The sequence below is a fragment of the Nycticebus coucang genome, chromosome 13 (assembly GCF_027406575.1).
Source record: "Nycticebus coucang isolate mNycCou1 chromosome 13, mNycCou1.pri, whole genome shotgun sequence".
Classification (NCBI taxonomy): Eukaryota; Metazoa; Chordata; class Mammalia; order Primates; family Lorisidae; genus Nycticebus; species Nycticebus coucang.
The window spans coordinates 81405402-81426533 of NC_069792.1; the positions used below are offsets into that span (position 1 = coordinate 81405402).

Consider the following 21132-nt stretch of genomic DNA (forward strand, 5'->3'; position numbering starts at 1 on the left):
AAACCTCATGAGTACCTGAATACTAAGAAATACTAAAAATTAACTTAACTGAAATAAAAATCTGCAGTTTTACTAAAAAACATACAGAAAAATTTAAATAAATGGAAACAAATACTGAGCTTCTAGATGGGAAGGCACAATGCTGTGACTACTTCAATTACCCCCAAATTCATCATTACAATCAATGCAATTTCAACCAATACACCAACATTGAGCAAGCACAAAAATACATTTAAGATGGCTTACATACATAAAACAAACAAAAGAAAATAATTATAAAAGTACTGGAGGCCAGGTGTGGTGGCTTAGAAACCTAGCACTGTGGGAGGATCAATTGAGCATAAGAATCTGAGGCTGAAGTGTGCTATGATCACACCAGTACACTCCAGCCTGGGTGACAGACTGTGCCTCAAAAAAAAAAAAAAGCAATAAAGAAAAGAAATTCATAATTTTGGGATGGAAAAAATTTTCTGAAAGAACAATACAAAATATGCAAGACATAAGACCAAAATGACTCTGTAAAAATTGAAAATTATGAAATGATGAAAAAGATAGTCTAGATTAAAACATTTATGACATATGTAAACATTTAAATTGTTTAGTTTCTTATTCCAAATAATGCTACACTGAATATCTTTTTACACATGTGCAAGTATTTCTGTACAATAAATGCCCATAAGTATAATTTCTATATGATCACATATTTAGAAGAATTATTTGGTCTAAAAATTACCCAATCTAAAATTTGCTTAGTACCACCAAACTACCTTTCAAAAACATTATATAAAATTATACTCTCACAATCAATGTATGAGTGGTGCTATGGTTTAAATGATGGTGTCCTCCCCAAGATTCATGCTGATCATTAACCCCCAATGCAACAGTATGAAAAGGTGTGGCTTTTGGGAGGTGATTAAGTTATGAGGGCTCTACCTTCATTAACAGGATTAACACTCTCATAAAAAGGCTTGAAGTTAAAGAGAACGCTCTTGTCCTTCCACCTGAGGACATAAAGTCTTCCCTTGGGGAGAGTACAGCAATAAGGAACCATCTTGGAAGCAGGGAGCAGCCCTGGTGCCTGGATCTTGGAATTCCCAGCCTCCAGAACCATGAGAGATAAATGTCTATTGTTTATATAAATTCCCAAGTCTGTGGCATCTTGTTGTAGTAGCATAAGTAACTATGAAGTGGATTTGAAGCTTCTTCAAAATGTGGCATATTAAAATTTAAAATATTGTATCAACCCAACATTTGAAAAAATTATTTTTATATTTCATTTAACATTTTCAACTTTATGAGTTTGTAAGCTTTAGTAATGAATAGTAATTTGGGAAAGATTAAATTAAATTCCAAGGTGGAATTTAGACAGTGGAATACTACTTAGCTCTTAAATAGAATAAAGTAAATTCATGTATATAGCCAAGGTTTATAATGTCATCTCTGAACAATAAACATACTTATCCTTCTCCTTTCCTCCACCGAATATAGGATGTAGTAAAACTCCACCAGTTTTTAGTTCATATGCCACTATTTTGTCTAGCTCCTAAGAAAGATATAAAAATAGAAGTCAGTAAAATTTTTTATATATCAATCTTGAGAACTAACCTGTGAATTCTCATTTCCTAGAATCAGAATGCAAATTTCTTAAAGTAAGTAAAATGTATTTGGAGAGTATCTTCTTGTAAATAAGGCAGAATACTAAGCTGGTAGAATAAGAGCCAAACAGCCTTCTTTACTTTGTGAATTCAGGGCTGGCCAGCAGCCTGTCAACTGTTTCTTATAGCTCTTCTCAACCTCTCTTCCAAGTTTATTTCTTCCTTCTCTGAAAATGTTACTTCTGGGGATTTGGCAAGTAAAAAGAAATCAGGATAAATTATGTCAGGAATCCATCATTTAAAAATTTTTCTAGTTTATATGATATAAAACAAACATGATATAAATCAAAGAAAAAGAAAATTTTTATGTGAAAAAATGATACCACCATAAACTGCATTGGAAACTCACAGTTAGTATAAAAAATATAGATGCAGGACAGAAAAGCAGTGAACAGCAGAGTGAAGTAGTTAAAAGTAGTTAACAGTTTGAGTACTGGCTCGACTACCTACTAGGTGTGTACTTTGATCAAACCTCTAGGTACCTTAGTTTCCTCATAAAATAGGCACAAAAACAGGTAGACAGGAGAATTAAGATTATTAATACATATTTATAAAATGTTACATTAAGTGTTATGCTAATTTTCTTTTTCTTAATAGTTTCTGAAATGAAGAATACTCTTCCAGCTCTAGATGTTTGAATCTTTTAATAGGAGAAACAAGATGGTTAAAGTCTTTAACAATTCACTTTTTTGGCTTACTTGAGCTTATGCTTGGATGATAATAATAATATAAAAGAAAAAAGGCAAGAAAATGATGGGATTTGTTTAATGAAGCAATTAAAGGCTGATATTCTTCTATCTGAGAAGAAAGAAACTAAGCATGTATGATTAAAATATATATATTTTATATATATATATATATATGACAAAAAAGGGCTAAGCAAACTACAGTTGTTATTTTTCTTTTTGGCAAGAATTTTTTAATTTTTTTTTTTTTTTTTTTTGCAGTTTTCACCGGGGTTGGGTTTGAACTTGCCACCTCTGGTATATGAAGCTGGTGCCATACTCCTTTGAGCCACAGACACTGCCCAAGAATTTTTTAATTTTTAAATAGCAGGAAAAAGATGTGACAATGGCAGAGAACATAAATGCATTCAAGGATAAGCCAGCGTATACTATGTGCAAAGTACCATGCGCATTACATATATAGGGTGGCCATAAAGTTCATGTAAATATCTCACAATCCCTGTCCGTGGCTAGATATCACTATTGCCCTCCTTATACAGATAAAGCTTGGAAAGACTTAACAGAGTCACAAAGGTAAACAAATTTAGAAATCAAAGTTATAAACGATTAATTTAAGGAGCTATTTCTAACAACCTATATGATGGTTAAGAAGATTGGGGGGAAAAATCTTTAGGGGCCAATACTCACAATGGAAACTAGATAAAACAGTCTTTTTCAATAAAATAATTCCCATTTTGCCAGGAAAAATGAGAGACTTTTAACTGCTAGTTTTATTTTTTTTGTGTGTGTGTTTTTTTTTTTTTTGGCCAGGGCTGGGTTTGAACCCACCACCTCTGGCATATGGGACCGGCGCCCTACCCCTTTGAGCCACAGGCGCCGCCCTTAACTGCTACTTTTAAAGCATTTTACAATCCAAAGGAGATAAGACTTGAAAATTGAGAGAACTCTAACTTGTCATACTGACTTTTTAGTGGATAATGGATCTTGCTGTTGTTACCTCTTTAATCCAATGGCGGTACTCATTAACACCAAAAGTTTTTTTCATCCAAAGTCCATAAATATAGCCTGAAATTCCCTTCAACACCCACTCATCAGACCTAAGGAAAAAAAATATATAAATGACTTTCAGTCATAAAAACTCTTCAGACCGTATCAAAGAAAATAATGGAATATGAATAGTGTGTTATTCCCTACCTTCTTAGAGAAATTAAAAGTCATTGATAAATTACGAGGTTTGCCAACTTCTTCTCACTGAATGGAATTCCATGTGTCCCATTCATTCTACCTTCTTCACATCTAGCTTTACCTTTAATTGTAAGGCTGCTTTACGGTCAATCTTATTTCAAGTTTAATTTACCAGTGTATGTGCTCAACTCTGACAGCACTGTTCCTCCTGCAAAAAATCTGTTCCTACTGGAAATACTTGCTCACAGTCAGGACCATTTTCCTCAATTCTAAAAGGCCACAATCTATTATTGTCAATGCTATGCATTATGCCATTATCAATAACATTTTAAAACCTAAAGTTTAATTACTCAATTTATTTTTTGGTTTCTCCAGGAAAAAAACTAGTATCATTCACTCATTTATTCATTTTTATATTCATCTATCCATCCATTAATCCATAACATTTTACCTACCATGTCCCAAGTACTACTGTTTAATGAAACTATTATGTATAATTTTAGGAAAATTACAAATCAAGGGACCTTATCATGTGCCCTCTTCCCCTCCAGCAAGAAAGAAAAAGAAACCAAGATTTACGTACTATATATAGTATAGAATGTTTACAATTATAAATTAAAATCTTAAGTTCTGTGTTTTCTTCAAAATCATCTCAAGTTAATCAAAAAGGAAAATAAAAGGTGTACATACCTCTCATTTTCTTTTTCAATAAATTGTTACAAAAAGCTAAGCATTAGCAGGCAAATCTCTCTATCATTATCAGTACTATACAAGAACACTATTTTGCCTTTAACACGACCTTGAATATTTCCAAATGCTTTGAATATTGACATTAGAATTCCAACTAAAGTTTTCTGTATATTTAAGTTCTTACATCTAAGTATTTAGTTTTTTAAGATACTGTTTTATCAAAACTCTTACTTTATTCTTATTGTAAATTACAGAAGTAATTAATTTCATGGCCAAAAAGTTAAGATGAAATTTACACTTATCATTTTTCTTTAAATATTCAAGGGATGCCTGAAAGCATCAAGCCACATAATATGCAAAATCATATTAACAATGACTGGGTACTTTCTGGACAGTCTCGTATATATAAAATAGTGCAGTGGCACACCAACTAGAGGGAGTCAGGGACTGACCCCACTGACCGTTTGTTTTCAAATGTTCAATTGTTCAGCTTAACCTATGTGTGAAAATCACTCTGGTGGGGTCACTTCCTGACCATCCCCCAAGGGAATAAGCTACCTGCCATTAGGGCAAAGGCCATTTTACATTGTAAGAAAGTAAAATAAAAATAAACTTCCCTGATTTTTTTTTTTAAACCAGTAAAGGTACCTTTGAGTTTACTCACCAAGACATTCTGGATATGAAACACCCAAAAAATTGCTGGGCCAATGACTGGGCTAAACACCTTCTAGTCAAAGGTGTCTCATCTATAATCATGGCACTGTGTAAAAGATTTGTGCTGAAATTTAAAAGAAAACTAATTATAATCAAGAAAATAACAGTTGTGAAGTCAAAGTAAAATAATCCCACTTTTAAAATAGTAGAAGTTAAGTTAGATATAAAAGAGAAAAATAGTAATATTCTCCCAAAGAGTTTTCTAATTTTCAAAATTTGATTAAATTCATAATCTTAGTAATTTCTGCTGAAAGAGAGAAATACAATGTTTACCACTGAATTCCTTAAAATGCATAAATAACTTTTTGAAGAGTGGGGGTGGAAGCCTCATTAATCAAAACCCAGTATATTAATTAGAAACTGATCCTTATGTGAAGGGGTCTCTCAAAATCTTTTCCTAGTAGTAACTATGAATTTTTTGTGCTCTGTTATTTACTTTCAAATACATTATCCCGCTGGATGCTTCTAATACCACTCTGAAAAATTAAGGGGCAATATTATTATTCCCCATTCTACAGATGAGAAGATTTAAGTTCAGTGAAAGTAAAATCACTGACTTTTAGACAGAAAACTTCTAAATTTGACACTTTCGAAAGAAAGAAGAGAGGGAGGTAAGCAGAACAAAAAAAAGAAAAAAGTTCTCTGTTTAAAAAAAAAACAAACAAATTTCTGAATGTAATAGTAAATATTTAAATAGTACCAGGAAAAAAAAATACTAGTTATCCAAATAATAATTTGTATGATTTTAAAAAAATTTATAAGCAGGCCGGGTGTGGTAGCCCACACCTGTAATCCTAGCACTTTGGGAGGCTGAGGCGGGTGGAATGCTTGTACTTAGGAATGTGAAACCAGCCTGAGCAAGAGCAAGAACCCCATCTCTACTAAAAATAAAAAAATTAGCTGACCGTGGTGGCACATGCCCGTAGTCCCAACTACTTGGGAGGCAGAGGCAAGAGGATCACTTGAGCCCAGAAGTTTGAGGTTGCTGTGAGCTATGATGACACCATAGCATTCTTACCCTCCACCCAGGGTAATGGAGATTTGTCTCAAAAAAGAAAAAAAAGAAGGAAAGAAAAAAATTATAAACATAAAAGAGACTAAGAAACATGACAAATGTTAGTGTCAGTTAACTCTGGCTGAAGATATATCTTTTGAGTTATCTTATAATTTTCTTCTTCATGCTTTTCTACATTTTTAAATTTTATTTTATTTATTTATTTTTTGAGACAGAGTCTCACTTTGTCACCCTTGGTACAGTGCTGTGGCATCATAGCGTTATAGCTCACAGCAACCTTAAACTCCTGGGCTTAAGCAATTCTCTTGCCTCAGCCTTCCAAGTAGCTAGCACAACACGTGTCTGCAAAAATGCCCAGCTATTTTTAGAGAGGAGGTCTCACTCTGGCTCAGACTGGTCTTAAACCTGTGAGCTCAGGCAAGCCACCCACCTCAGCCTCTGAAGTGCTGGGATTATAGGCATGAGCCACCGCGTTCACCCTGACATTTTTAAATTTAAAAAACTAGACTTTCTGGCCAGAGGCAGTGGCTCACACCTAAAATCCTAGCACTCTGCGAGGTCAAGAGAGGAAGATCTCTTGAGCTCATCAGTCAGGAGTTCAAAACCAGCCTGAGCAAGAGCAAGACCCCATCTCTACTAAAAAAAGAAAAACCTAGCTGGCTTTGTGGTAGGCAACTGTAGTTCCAGCTACTTGGAAGACTGAGGCAGGAAGATCATTTGAACCCCAGAGAGGTTGCTGTGAGCTAGGCTGACATGATGGCACTCTATCCTGGACAACAGAGTGAGACTGTCTCAAAACAACAACAACAACAACCAAAAAAAAAACCAAAAGAACCCCTAGATTTTTTACAAAGTGAACTACAGCTAAGTTAAAGGAAAAAAAATAAAAACGTACCTTAAAATTGATCACAAATCAGTGACTTTTCTCCATATCATTAGCTCAAATTTAGGTATTTCAAATTTGAAGAGATACCAACCTAAAAATGCTCATGGAAGCATAAGCAGCCACTTCAACATAAGCCTCATCAATGAATACAGTCTTAAAACAGGAGTATGGATATCGACATGTAAGAATTTCTTCATAAAATTCAAAGACTTCATGAAGGTATGATGTGGTATGTTTTAGCAATGGAAGAAGTTGGGGTAGACAAAAATGAGTAACCTGAAAATAAAAAGCAGAGAAGACCCTCTAAATTAAAAAGTTAACTTTAATACTTTAAATTTCACAAATATCTCAATTATAAATAAATGTTCATAAATCTAGTTTTCTTATTAATTTAATGAAGCTAAAAGAAAATGCTGTTGTAAAATTAGTGAGTACCTTACTGGACATGTTTACAAAATACACATTGTACTGTAAAATTAAATTCATGATTAGTTACGTCTGTGGAATTGTGGAATGCTTAGACACACTGAAAATAAAATTTTGTTTCCAAATTAAACTAAAATTTCTTCTGATATGTCTATACAACAAGAAAGACTTTCCAAGACTTTTATAAATTTACCTCTTATTTATAAATATATAACCTGGTCAACATTGGACATTATACTACTCTCTTAGTAATCAAGAGTTAATGTCATTCTATCCGTGTATAAAGAATAATTATTATAGGCTTCCTCTAATATTTTTAAGTATGGATTGGTATCTGCAGGGAAGCTAATGGTAGTTAGGAAATAAAACATGTCCCCAACAGAAATAGCAGCTCTGGTTTTTTCATCATGTTATGTCTCACCGTGTTCACACTATCATCATACACTGCCTTGTGTTAAAATCCCATGCCCAATGAGCAGCATCAACAATGACACAGGTCATTCAGGTTTCAAGCAGGAAACTGAATCTGAGGTAATGTTTTTTATTTTTCCTGGTTAAGTATTAAACTAAATCATGATTAGGAAACCCCTTGGTACACGAATCACAAAAAAATACTAATCAGAAAAAGTACTCACTTTTAGAATAACCTACATGATAGCAAATCTACTGGTAACGTAGGTAACAATTTTTAAATATCTAAGACAGAGACAGACTAAATTATGGTGTCTAAGTATTTAAGAAAAATATTTCTCGACTGTCATTCAAAATGTGTGAAAAAATCTTCTAAAATAAAAAATATGTAAAAATCAAATGTTGATTTTAATAAAGTTCACTGCCAATCTTATCAGCGGTTGCCCCTTTAAAAGAGTCATTGTCAAGACAACAAAAACAAAGACATTGGGCAGTACCTATGGCTCAGTGGGAAGGGCGCTGGACCCATATTACCAAGGGTGGTGGGTTCAAACCTGGCCCCGGCCAAACTGCAAGAAAAAGTAGCCAGGCATTGTGGTAGGCACCTGTAGTCCCAGCTATTCGGGAGGTGGAAGCAAGAGAATGGCCTAAGCCCAGGAGTTGGAGGTGGCTGTGAGCTGTGACGCCATAGCACTCTACTGAGGGCGATAAAAGTGAGACTCTGTGTACCCCTCGATTGCACTAATGTACACAGCTATGATTTAACAATTAAAAAAAAAACAACAAAAAACCTCACAAAATATCCTGAGTCTTTTTCACAAATTATTTTATATATGTTGTGAATTTCAGGAAAGTAAATATAAAAGGCATACTGAGGAGTTCACTACATTCTTTGTAAAGCTCATTGTTCTCCATTTTTATTCACACTACTGAAAAAAATGCTGCTAAGATACACATGATCAAAATATAGGCCTACATTTTTAAAAAAAGAAAAGTGAGTTGAAAACATAATGAAATAATAGAAAAGAAGAAGAGATTCATTCAAATGTTATTTTAAACAAGTACAGAAGCCAAGAGAGTTAACAACTAATAAATCATTTTCTAACCAGCACCAGTCTCATTCTTGGGGAGGCCTAAAATTACTATCAATTGATATATGATCTGTAATATGTATGCTGAAAAGAAACTAGAAGTCTTCTGAGTTTGCTGACCAGAATTCTAATTCTACCTCAGACTTTTCTCTTTTCCTCTACGAAGTGAGAATAAATCTTACTCTTTAATTTATAATATTTCAGATTCCAGAGGTGGGATTATAACTTTCAAAAACATATACTAAACAAAAAGATGAAATTAGTAATAAGCAGAATTAGTTACAGAAACTGACCTATACTCGAAATCAAAGCACAACTGAAGCTCTTTTGCAATGCTAAGCCCTTTGCTGATAAACAATCTGAAATTTAAACACAACAGTTTGTTGAAAGGAATTCATTCATGAATTCGTATCATTAAATAAACCAGACAAGGAAACATTTTCTCTCTAGTGATATTCTTAACTGAAAGAGTTAAGAAAGACTTAGTATTTCCCTAATAACCTTTTTATAAGGAGTAAAAGGGTAAAGGAGAGTAAGAAGGGAGACGCTCTGAACTTACTTCATGCATATACGGATCTACAAGTATTTCAAATGGTCCAATGGCCAAAGAGATATTTGACGCTGCAGTAGGGATAGTAAGCATATAATGGAAGGTCTTTTTCCTCATATCATGGGTATACACTGTTTCCACCAAATCTCCATTGGAAACAGCCACCATGGCTGCATCTACTGTGAATTCTAATTTCCACGTACACAATTCAGAGTATGAATCAACACAAGGGAACCAAAATCTAGAAAAAAAGATCAACATTATAGAAAACACATTGAAAGAATACCCTACATCGTTCCCCACATCCTAGTTATTTTAACATTTCTAGAAAAATGAAGAAACTTCAGTTATTTTGTTACTGAAGCTTTTTTTCTGCAAACTGAAGGATCTGATAAAATCAGTTTTCAAATATTATTTAGCAATATTAACAAAATATGCTATAGCCAGTTCAAACCCTAAAAAGAGTTAAGCAGTTCTCGGTTTCTATTTTTTTTAATTAAAATAATTTTAGCTTTTATATTCACATTAGTAAGTAAAGTCATTTTCTTTTTCTTTTTTTTTGAAACAGAGTCTTGTTCTGTCACCCGGACTAGAGTAACAGCCTCGTTCACAGAAACCCCAAACTCCTGGTCTGAAATAATTCTCTTGCCTCATCCCCCTGAGTAGCCTAGTACTATAAGTGTCTGGCATCATACCCAGGTAATTTTTCTATTTTTAGTAGAAAAATGGTCTCACTTTGCTTACTTAGGTTGTTCTTGAACTCCTGACTTCAAGAGACCCTCTCACCTCAGCCTCCTAAAGTGCTAGGACTACATACAGGAATGAACCACCACACCCAGCCACATTAAGTCAGTTTTTATGTAGTATTTATTTTCAGAAACCAAAAATAATTTATAAGAAATTTGTATAAAATGTAATTAATATTCTAAATGTATTCCTCAAGTTAGGAGACTGCTTTTTTGGAATATGCAAAGCATTGTATAAATTCATACTTAGTACTGGTAAAGTCACATATAAAATTTCTATTGGACTTTCACCAGTTCAGGTTGGGTCTTCCTATGTGCCAAGATTGGTTCTTGATATTGAGGGATACAAGACTATGAGATATCCCAATCTTAGAAGAGTTAGTCTGAGACTAAAAAATATTATAGTATAATATTTCAACAACATGTAATAAATTATAGAGCTAAGAGAATGAATATACCATAATTATACACAATAATCTAGATAAATTTCACTATTAACTGACTGCCACACTTTTTCCCGTTGGGGCTACGGCATTTTATTAGGGCAAGAGACATGAAAGTTATATATACTTCACAAAGTCCCAGGCTCAAAATTAACATAAGCTAAATACAATTCGCCTGACAGCTAATGTATTAATGTTAAACAAAAAAGGCACACATAAACAGCATAATACACATGATTCATTTACACAAAGTTCGAAAACAGGTATAATTAATCTATGGTACTTTGGAAATCAGAACAGTCAGGCAGGAGAATGTTGAGTGGGCAAGTAACGAATGCAAAGTGGGTAAGAGGCGTCTCTGTGACACTGGTAATGTTCTTGGTCTTGATCTGAGTGTGGATTACATGGGCTTCTTCACTTGTGAAAATTCATTGAGTTTCACGTTTACAGTTTGGGCAATTTTTTGCATGCATGTTTTACTACAATATACAGCTTAAAAAAAGAAAGGATCAAATAAAGTGATTATTTTAGAACAGAAGACTTGAAAAGGAGGGACAGGAAGAGAGAAAAAGACAAAATTGAGAAGAACTGACTAATGGGAATGATTTACAAGAGGTATAAGTTTGGGGAGTCATGTTCATACTTCTCATAAATGTATGTCTTACACAGACACAAGAAAAAACACAATTAGAAATACAATTATTGAAATATAGAAAAATTTATAATCTACCTTGTAGAATTCTGATACCCACAAGAGAAAACATGAGCACCTCTCTCTGCCATACTTCCTTCTACACTGGGTACTACAAAATGAAGACCTCCTTTTGGCTGATCCAAAGAAAAATTGATGTGTATCTTCAGGACCTTTAACTCTGCAATAAATAAATACACACGCATTGATACATAAGTAACAGTGACAATAAAGGTAAAGACTTAACGTTCAACAAAAAATGGAAATCAAATGTTGAGTTTTATCTGAAAGATTACATTACTTAGCCTAGTTTAGTTTTTTTTTTTTTTTGTAGAGACAGAGTCTCACTGTACCGCCCTCCGGTAGAGTGCCATGACGTCACACGGCTCACAGCAACCTCTAACTCTTGGGCTTACGCGATTCTCTTGCCTCAGCCTCCCAAGCAGCTGGGACTACAGGCACAGGATTTTATCATCTCTGCCTATATTAACTCAACAGCCTGCCTGCATTGGTGTTCCTACCTCCAACCAATTCTAATCACTGTTCATAGATTTTTCCCAAAATATAGCTGTGGTCATGCCATAACCTCCTCTCAACGTTTAACAATGTGCAATGTCCAAAGAAAAAGTTCAAAACTCCCACAATGGACACTAAGCACTTTCCAAACTCACTTTTCAAGTTGTGTCCTCCTACTACATTCTCCCATAGAATGTTAACCCTAGTTGACTTTGGGGAGTAGAGATAGGGTACGGGGTAGTAGAGTAGGAAGGACTACCGGAGAATTTGCATTATTCGTTATGTTTTTTTATGTTTCATTTCTATATAATAAATATGTTGTTTTCATAAAAAGATTAAAAAATGTTTGGTTTCTTTCAATTTCTCCCCAGACATTATGACTATCTGGACTATTTCCAAACCTTGAACATGCAATGGAGAACTTTTATGCTTGTCTGTTAAATTGGGTAACAATATAAACGCCACCCTCTCCCCCTATCTATGTTTCTGATACAAACGGAAAGAAGATACACAGAAAACAAAAATGAAACAGTATTTACTTCCTTGTCTTGGTTAATTTTAAAGGCAGAATTTGGTCAGGAGCAGTGGCTCATGCCTGTAATCCTAGCACCCTGAGAAGCTGAGGCGGGTAGATTGCTTGAGTCAGGAGTTCAAGACCAGCCTGACAGAGCAATCTTGTCTCTACTACAAATAGAAAAACTATCTGGGCATAGTGGCCGATACCTGTAGTCCCGGCTACTCAGAAGACTGAGGCAAGAGAACTGCTTAAGCCCAAGAGTTTGCGGTTGCTGTGAGCCATGACACCACGGCACCTTACCCAGGGGAACGCAGTGAGACTCTGTCTCAAGAAAAAATATGACAGAATCTATAATTTTACACAAGAGGAAACAAAAATTTAGAGAATATGCAGAATGAGTGTCAAGAACCCTATGTTTCAGCTTTGACTCTATGAATAATTAGCTAAATCAGTTTCAGCAGTTTGCTTACTTTCATTAGACTCAAGATTACTCTTCTGCAAAAAAAAAAAAAAAAGAAGAAGTAAACCAGATGATTTTTCAGGATCCTTCCTGCAACAAAATCGTATAATTATAAACTAATTTGACATTGTGTGGTTCTCAAATCTTGACATACTGTTCTAGCCATCTGATTTTTTAAAACTTTCACTTTAAAAAATAACAGTGAAATGAGGTACTTTTGTCACAGCCCTTGATTGTCCTATTTTTGCTACCTTACCAAGAAAAAGAACTCCCAATCCTTTCTGTATATTTTAATAGGGTAATTTATACTTTGAAAATATTAGTTTTCACATAAAATTATCTAGTCCCTGAATCTAGAATGATTTTACTGTTCAACCAATATAGTCTCAGTGCTTTACCATCGACGTGTTTCCATAGCTCTGATGGAACCTTAATGCAAAGTTCTCCATTTCCTGCATCAGGATCCACGGCACTAACTGCAGCTGCATAAGCATTAGAAAAATAGTTGAGATTTCTCCTGCGGGGGTGGGGGGAAAAAGAGACAACTTTGAATAACAATAAGCCATGTATTTTACCAACCATTTTCTTAAATATCATTTGATATCACTCATCTGAAAGCATTATATCTTCTTACATAATCTCTAAGAATACTTTTTAACCAAGTAATGTTTACATTCTTTACCATGTTAAAAACTACTGAACTATAAAAATAATGGCATATATATTCTATTCACAAATGTTATAAGACTATTATTATCATGTTCTTCATTAATTTTGGAATGCCAAAGGCACTACATGTTTCTGATACAAATGGAAAGGACATATGTAGAATTTAAAAAATAATTACTATGAATTCAATAAGCCTTATAATGTGACAAAAATTAAGATGTCTAAAACAAATCAGGATCAGATTTGATTCCTCAAAATGTAATACCACTTACTTCTACTACCCAGGAAATGACAATGTGAACTTGAAGGTATGGATTTTCAGCTGTTTTACTGTTACATTCATGGGGTATTCAATTAGTATTTGTCCAGTAATTATTTAGCCATATTTCCCATTGAAAATAAGGAAAACAACACATAGAAGTCTGACAGAACTATAAAAATGTTACTTTCATCGGATTTTCTGATTTTATCCCATAAAGAAATTTATATGTATATACATATATATTACATTTCTTCACTGAAATCAGTTAAAGTAATATGAAAGGAATCAGAGAAAGGAAAAAGATAAGGAATGGAAAGAGCAAGAAAACATGAAAGGCAAATAACATAAGCCATACATTCTTGTCATGCAACTTTATGTCTACTATCCTGCCAGATGAAGCCACAAGAAGTTAGTAAGTCACACTTTATGGGGGCAAGACATGATTGCAAGAGGGACTTTACCTAACAATTGCAATCAGTGTAACTGGCTTATTGTACCCTCAATGAATCCCCAACAATAAAAAAAAAAAAAAAGGAAAAAAAAAAAAATGTTTTGAAAAAAAAAAAAAAAAAAAAAAGAAGTTAGTAACATTTCCATAGCTTAATACATGTTTAATGTAGTTAAAAGACAAGTTTCATCTACAGAATGATCAAAAAGAATAAAAAATGAGAAAACACATTAAAGAAACATTAGGTGATTCCTTACCCATCTTCATCCACCTTTCCACCAAGTAGGAAAAAAAGAAAATAAGATGGCTCTAACAACTATTCAAGGTAACAAACTATAAAACATAAACTTCTGGAAGTCAAAAGACTGCTCGCTATATTTTAACAATTTCTGTTAAATATGTGAGAAAAAGATGTAAAAGCTTCAGAACCATAATAAAAATAAAAACTGTTTTAACATACTATACATAGGCATACTTTGGAAATGTTGCAGGTTGGGTTCCAGGCTACCACAATAAAATGAGTATCACACAAAATGAGTCACACAAATATTATGGTTCCCCAGTGCATAAATGTCATATTTACATTAATTTGTAGTCTATCAAGTGGGAGATAGCATTATGCCAAACAAACAACAACAACAAAAAAAAAAACACTGCATATACCTTAATTAAAAAATGCTTTACTGCTAACAAATGCTAACAGTCACCCTAGCCTTAAGGGAGTTATAATTGTTGTTCTGGTGGAGGGTCTTGCCTCCATGTTCATGGCTGCTGACTGACCAGGGTGATGGTTGGTAAAGTCTTAGGGGGCTATGTCAATTTTTTAGAATCAGACAATGAAGTTGGCCAAACGGATTGACTCTTTCACAAATATTTGTCTGCAGCATGTGTTGCTGTTTGATAACATTTTATCCGCAGAACTTCTTTCAAAACTGGCGTTGATCCTCTCAAACCCTGCCACTGCTTTGTCAACTAAGTTTATACAATATTCTAAATTCTTTGTTGTCATTCCAACCAAGTTCCCACCATCTTCACCGCAAGAAGATGAAGAAACTCTTTAATCCATTAAAGCTTTAAATAAGATTGTAGCAATTCAGTTACATTCTAGTTCTTTTGCTCCTTCTACCACATTTATTATTATTTCCTCCACTGATATTGTGAAGCTCTCAAAGTCATCCATGAAGGTTGAAATCACCTTCTTCTAAATTCCTGTTAATGTTCACATTATGGCCTCCTCCCATGAATCATGTATGTTCTTGATGGCATCTAGAAAGACGAATCCTTTCCAGAAGGTATTTGATTTACTTTGCTCAGATCCATCAGAGGAATCATGATCTACGGTAGCAACAAAGCCTTATGAAATGTATTTCTTAAGTAATACGACTTGAAAATCAAAATTACTCCTTGATCCATGGGCTACAGAATGGAGATTGTATTAGCATACATGAAAACACCAACATTAACTTCTCTGTACATCTCCATCAGAGCTCTTTGGGTGCCCAGGTGCATTGCCAAAGAGCAGTAATGTTTTGAAAGGAATCTTTTTCTTTGAGCAGTAGGTCTGCATACTGGGCTGAAAATATTTAGTAAATCATGCTGAAGATGTACCATTATCCAGGTTTTGTTGTTCTATTTTATAGAGTAGCAGCAGCGTCTATTTAGCATAATCCTTGGGGGGTTGAGGATTTTCAGAATGGTATGAGCACTGGTTTTCATTTAAGGTCACCAGCTCCATTAGCCCCTAATAAGAAAGTCAGCCTGTCCTCTAAAGTCAGGCATTGAATTCTCCTCTCCAGCTATGAAAATTTCAAATGGTATTCCCCTCCGAATATAAGGCTTCTTTTATCTATACTGAAAATCTGCTGGTTAGTGTACCCAATTTTATCAATGATCTCAGCTAGTAGATAACTTGTTGTAGCTTCTACATCAACTTTTGCAGCTTCACCTTGCACTTTATGTTAGGGAGACAGCTTCTTTCCTTAAACCACATGAACAAATCTCTGCTTGCTTCAAACTTTTTTCCTGTAGTTTCCTTACCTGTTTCAACTTCACAGAATTAAAGAGAGCTAGCACCTTGCTTTGGATTAGCTTTGGCTCAAGAGAAGGCTAGTTTGACCTTCCATCCAAATCCCTGAAACTTTTTCTGCTCAGCCATAAGCCTGTTTAGTTTTCTTTTTATTCATGTGTTCACTGAAGTAGCATTTTAAATTTCCTTCAAAAAAATTCTCCTTTGCAGCTCAGTACCTGTAGCTCAGTGGCTAGGGTGCCAGCCACATATACCGGAGGTAAAGGGTTCAAATCCAGCCTGGGCCTGCCAAACAACAAAGAAAACTATAACCAAAAAATACCTGGGCATTGTGGTGGGCACCTGTAGTCCCAGCTACTTGAAAGGCTTAGGCAAGAGAATCACTTAAGCCCAAGACTTTGAGGTTGCTGTGAGCTGTGACGCCAGGGTACTCTACCCAGGGTGACACAGTGAGAGTGTCTCAAAAAAAAAAAAAAATTCCCCTTGCATTCACAACATGGCTAGGTGTTTCGCACAACAGTGCAAGCTTTTAGCCTATTTTGGATTTAAACATTCTATTCTCACTAGGCTTAATCATTTCTAGCTTTTGATTTAAAGTGAGACATGTGAGACTCCTCCTCTCACTGGAACACTTACAGGCCATTGTAAAATTACTAACGGGCTTATTTCCAATACTGTTGTGTCTCAGGGAATAGAGAGGCCCAAGGAGAGGGAGAGAGATAGGAAACAGCCAGTCGGTGGAGCAGTCAGAACACAAATAACAGTTTCTGTTTGTTTGTCACCTAATATGGATGCCATTTGTGGCACTCCAAAACAATCACAATAGAAACATCAAAGATCGCTGATCAGAAATCACTATACCAAACATAATAAATAATGAAAACTGAAAGAGTTACAAAAATGTGACAGACACATGAAGTGAGCACATGATGTTGGAAAAGTGGTGCCACCAGACTTCTTCAACACAGGATGCCATACACTTTTAATATGTAAAAACCACATTACCTGCCAAGCACAACAAAGCAAAATATAATAAAATAAAATCTAACTATTTTAGATCTAACTATCTAAATTATCATGCAATTAAAGTAACTTTTATTTTCTTTTGGGATATAGTTCTAGAATTTTGAACACATGTACAGAATCAGGTAACCCTTACCACAATCAGGATATAGACAGCTCTATCACCTTAAAACAGGCCCCTGTGCTTATCTCCCTTACAGCAAATAAATGGAATCATACAGAAAGTAACCATTTGGGACTGGCTTGTCTCACTATGGTTTTGAGATTAGTCCAAGTTATAACATGTATCAACAATTTGTTCCTTTTACCACTGAGTAGTATAACCTTGTATAGATTGTACTACAGTTTGTTTATCTATTCAGCACTGAAGGACATTTAGGTTTTTTCCAGCTTTTGGCTATCTCAAATAAAGCTGTTATGAATATTTGTATACAGATTTTTGTGTGAACAGTGTTCATTTCTGCAGTATAAATACCCTGAAGTGGAAATGCTGAGTCATTTTGTAAACATATGTTTAACATTTTAAGAATCAGCCAAATTGTGTTCCAGAATAGCTGTACCATTCTGCATTCTCACCAGCAATATACGAAAGTGCCAGTAGCTCCCATTTATCATTAGCACTTAGTTAACATACCATCTGATTTTAAGAACTATTTTATATATCTACAGATAGTACTTAATTTTCAATAAAATTCCAAAAACATGAAATTTGAGAAACAGCTGCATAATCTGTATCTTTCTCCCAAGTTATCTGTGAAATACAAAAAAATTACAATAATGTTTATTGTACAACAAAAAGAAAGCCAGATTTAAACATTAGAGCTCATAGTGTTTTTTTTATGAGAAATTACTTTCACTTAATTTCCTCATGACCTGAGAAGAAAGAAAGTGGTCAAAATAAAATGGATAATTATAAATGGAATCCACTGAGAAGTTACTAATGAGTAATAATCTTCTGATGGTTTAGATTTCACCATACAAGCCAAATATATTTTCTTTCATTAATTTCCAGAAGCAAAATAATATAGCTATTGATTATAATAGCTGTTTTCAATTTTCAGCATATTAATGACTGCAAAATATTTAATGCTCTTGTTCTATAACCATTACATCCCCATCTCCCAGAAACACAGCCCAAAGATGAGTAATGCTAGAGATGGATATTGAAATACTCGTAAATTCAGGGAATCAAAAGAATTTTCTCTAAGAATTTATTATATACATCCCTATTAAATTAATTTGATAATGTTTTGTCAAATAAAGAATATTCCCTTCTTAAAACTATGGGTGCAGATTTCATTAAACTTTAATTTTGTCTGGGCGTAGTGGCTCACACCTGTTATCCTAGCACTCTGGGAGCCCACAGTGGGAAGATACTTGAGTTCAGGAGTTTGAAATTAGCTCTGAGGAAAAGCAAGACCACATTTACTCAAAAACCAGAAAAATTAGCTAGGCATGGGGTGAGTGCCTATAGTCCCACCTACTTGGGAGGCTGAGGCAGGAGGATCCCTTGAATCCAGAAGTTTGAGGTTGCAGTGAGCTATGATAACACCATTGCCCTCCAGCCTGGGTAAAAGAGCAAGACTTTGTCTCACCAAATAAACAAACAACTTCAGTTTTAATTATTTATGAATATTTCCTCTATTTTAAAATTTTTTTATGAAAGTACAATATGTATCAGAAAAGTAAACATGCCCTAAGTGTATGTTTGGTGAATTTTTACAACTAAAAAATCCAAGTAATAAGCCAATACAAAAATGAAGAAAGATGACTTTTTAAAAAAATAAAACAAAATTTGACTTTATACTATGAAATAAGGCTGCTTACAGAAAATCTACCTTGACAGGTTTTTCTATGAAAAAGCCTAGGGGATTTCACTGATTACAACTCAAATTTGAGCTAGTACTTAGAAGCTATTATTTTTAAAAAACTAATGAATTTTAAGGTTCTAGAAATACTGTATATAAATGAGAAAATGAATAAATTGCAATGTATGTGTTGATTAGCACAAATAGAAATAAGGTATCTAGTTCTAGGATTACCACATGTAAGGAAACAAAATGTCACTTCAGAGACTGTGAACAGAAGGCAAGGGGATGGTAATAAATTGCGAAATAGTTTCACATGAGGAATGGTTGAGCATAATCTAAATAATGCTGTGGTCTAAAGAGAAAACTTAGGGGAAAAGTAATATTTAATTAGGGTCAGTTTGTGAATTATTATAGCAAAATTAACTGGAGTTCTACATAAGAAAGAACTTCCTACATTTAGAAATAATGAGAGGGGTACTTTAAAATAAAGTGAGATTTCCATAGCTGGTAGCATTCAAATAGAAGGTGAAATATTACAAAAAAACTTCATACTGGAGTTTAGACAAAATGAATCCTAATATCTCTCTAAATCTATGACAACTTAATTCCAAGTAATACTGCTAAGCCAGGGAGTGAGGTACTGTAGGTGAGTTAAAATATAAAAGTGTTCACATTACTAACTATAATCAATAAGGTAATCTATCATATATTAATAAAACAACATTTAAAAATCTTCATTAAAATGTAGAATCCTCCCCCTCAAACAGCAATTTATTTAAATCACTATTAATTGGATAGCTATTTCATTGATAGACTAAAACAGAAAGCTTCATTTCCACTAGCACTCCTTGGTACAAATGGAGACAGAAGACAGGAACTGATGCTTGATACTTGATACTGTGGAAAGTTGACACTTTTCAACCAAGATAAAAACAGCTTCTCAAAGTGGCAAAGCCTATTATTTAGGTAAAGGAAAGAAACAAAGAGGAAAAGGAGATGTCAGCAACTGTAGGCTACCTATCCATCCATAGAAACAGTTTCTCTGGCAAAGTCTACATTTATTTTATTCTAAGAGAAAAGCATAGCAAACAAAAACAAAACCACCAAAGAGCCATAGCTTCTACAGAGACAAAGTACAACCTACCTACAATACATAAGATTCAAACACAAAATATTATTTGGAGAAACTTTAAGTACTAAAATTATTTTACTGGCGACAGTAAACAAACAAACAAAAAAGGAGACCTCTGAGATATTTTAACAAGTCAGCCAAGATTTACTTGGATAAAGTAGTAGAAATGTCCTTCAGTCTCTTATCTGTTTCCTTTCCTTACATCCTCCTGTGGTTTAAAGTAGCTGAATCTCAACCAATATTAAATATACTTTATCAAAAATAGGAGGGCCTGTCACTTTAAAACAAATAAGAAAATGTGATTAACAAGTACATTACTTCTTTGAATATTAGAATATTCCTCTATGTATAAAAGATTAAATTTTACCACTGAATTTGATATTTCACTTTTAATTCAAAACTCCATAATTATTTATTTAAGCTTTACTGGAAATTTTATTGATTCATTAAGGAAGAAGTCTAGCAGCATGTTAAAGACCTTTTCTTCCTTCCCCAAAGTTCCCTTGAAAAATAATGTTATTCACAGGAGATAACTTTTCACATTTAACTGTGAGTGTTTTGTCTGTGTCTTAAGAATCTTTTTTTTTTTTTTTGTAGAGACAGAGTCTCACTTTATCGCCTTCGGTAGAGTGCCATGGCATCACACAGCTCACAGCAACCTCCAACTCCTGGGCTGAAGCGATTCTCTTGCCTCAGCCTCCCGAGTAGCTGGGACTACAGGCACCCGCCACAACACCCAGCTATTTTTTGGTTTGCAGTTCAGCCGGGGCTGGGTTTGAACCCGCCACCCTTGGTATATGGGGCCGGCGCCTTACCGACTGAGCCACAGGCGCCGCCCCAGTGTGTCTTAAGAATCTTAAAAACAACAGTGAATCCCCTCTTGCTATGGCAATCAGAAATAGGAGAACCAAATCTGCAGTCTTCCTCTAGGGAACTGTGCAGAATCTTACTAGCATTCACCCACCATCCTATACTTGTTTACCCTTCATTATAATTTCATTAGCTACTTTCAAAAGCTTTTGTGTAAGAAAACTCTAAAATCAATTTTAAAACCTGGCTGGCATGGTGACTCACATCTG

At 34.4% G+C, this 21132-nt stretch overlaps 1 protein-coding gene across 1 annotated transcript in view; it reads right to left on the bottom strand.

The window, feature by feature from the left end:
- TAF2 (TATA-box binding protein associated factor 2) overlaps positions 1 to 21132 on the bottom strand; it is an 86543-nt gene that overhangs the window by 44342 nt on the left and 21069 nt on the right. The window contains exons 4-10 of the mRNA XM_053558389.1: positions 13081 to 13199; positions 11229 to 11370; positions 9319 to 9550; positions 6923 to 7107; positions 4881 to 4994; positions 3339 to 3438; positions 1458 to 1543 (exon numbers count right to left, since the gene is read on the bottom strand). Coding sequence (XP_053414364.1) covers positions 1458 to 1543; positions 3339 to 3438; positions 4881 to 4994; positions 6923 to 7107; positions 9319 to 9550; positions 11229 to 11370; positions 13081 to 13199 — 978 coding nt within the window. The remainder of the gene's footprint in view (positions 1 to 1457; positions 1544 to 3338; positions 3439 to 4880; positions 4995 to 6922; positions 7108 to 9318; positions 9551 to 11228; positions 11371 to 13080; positions 13200 to 21132) is intronic.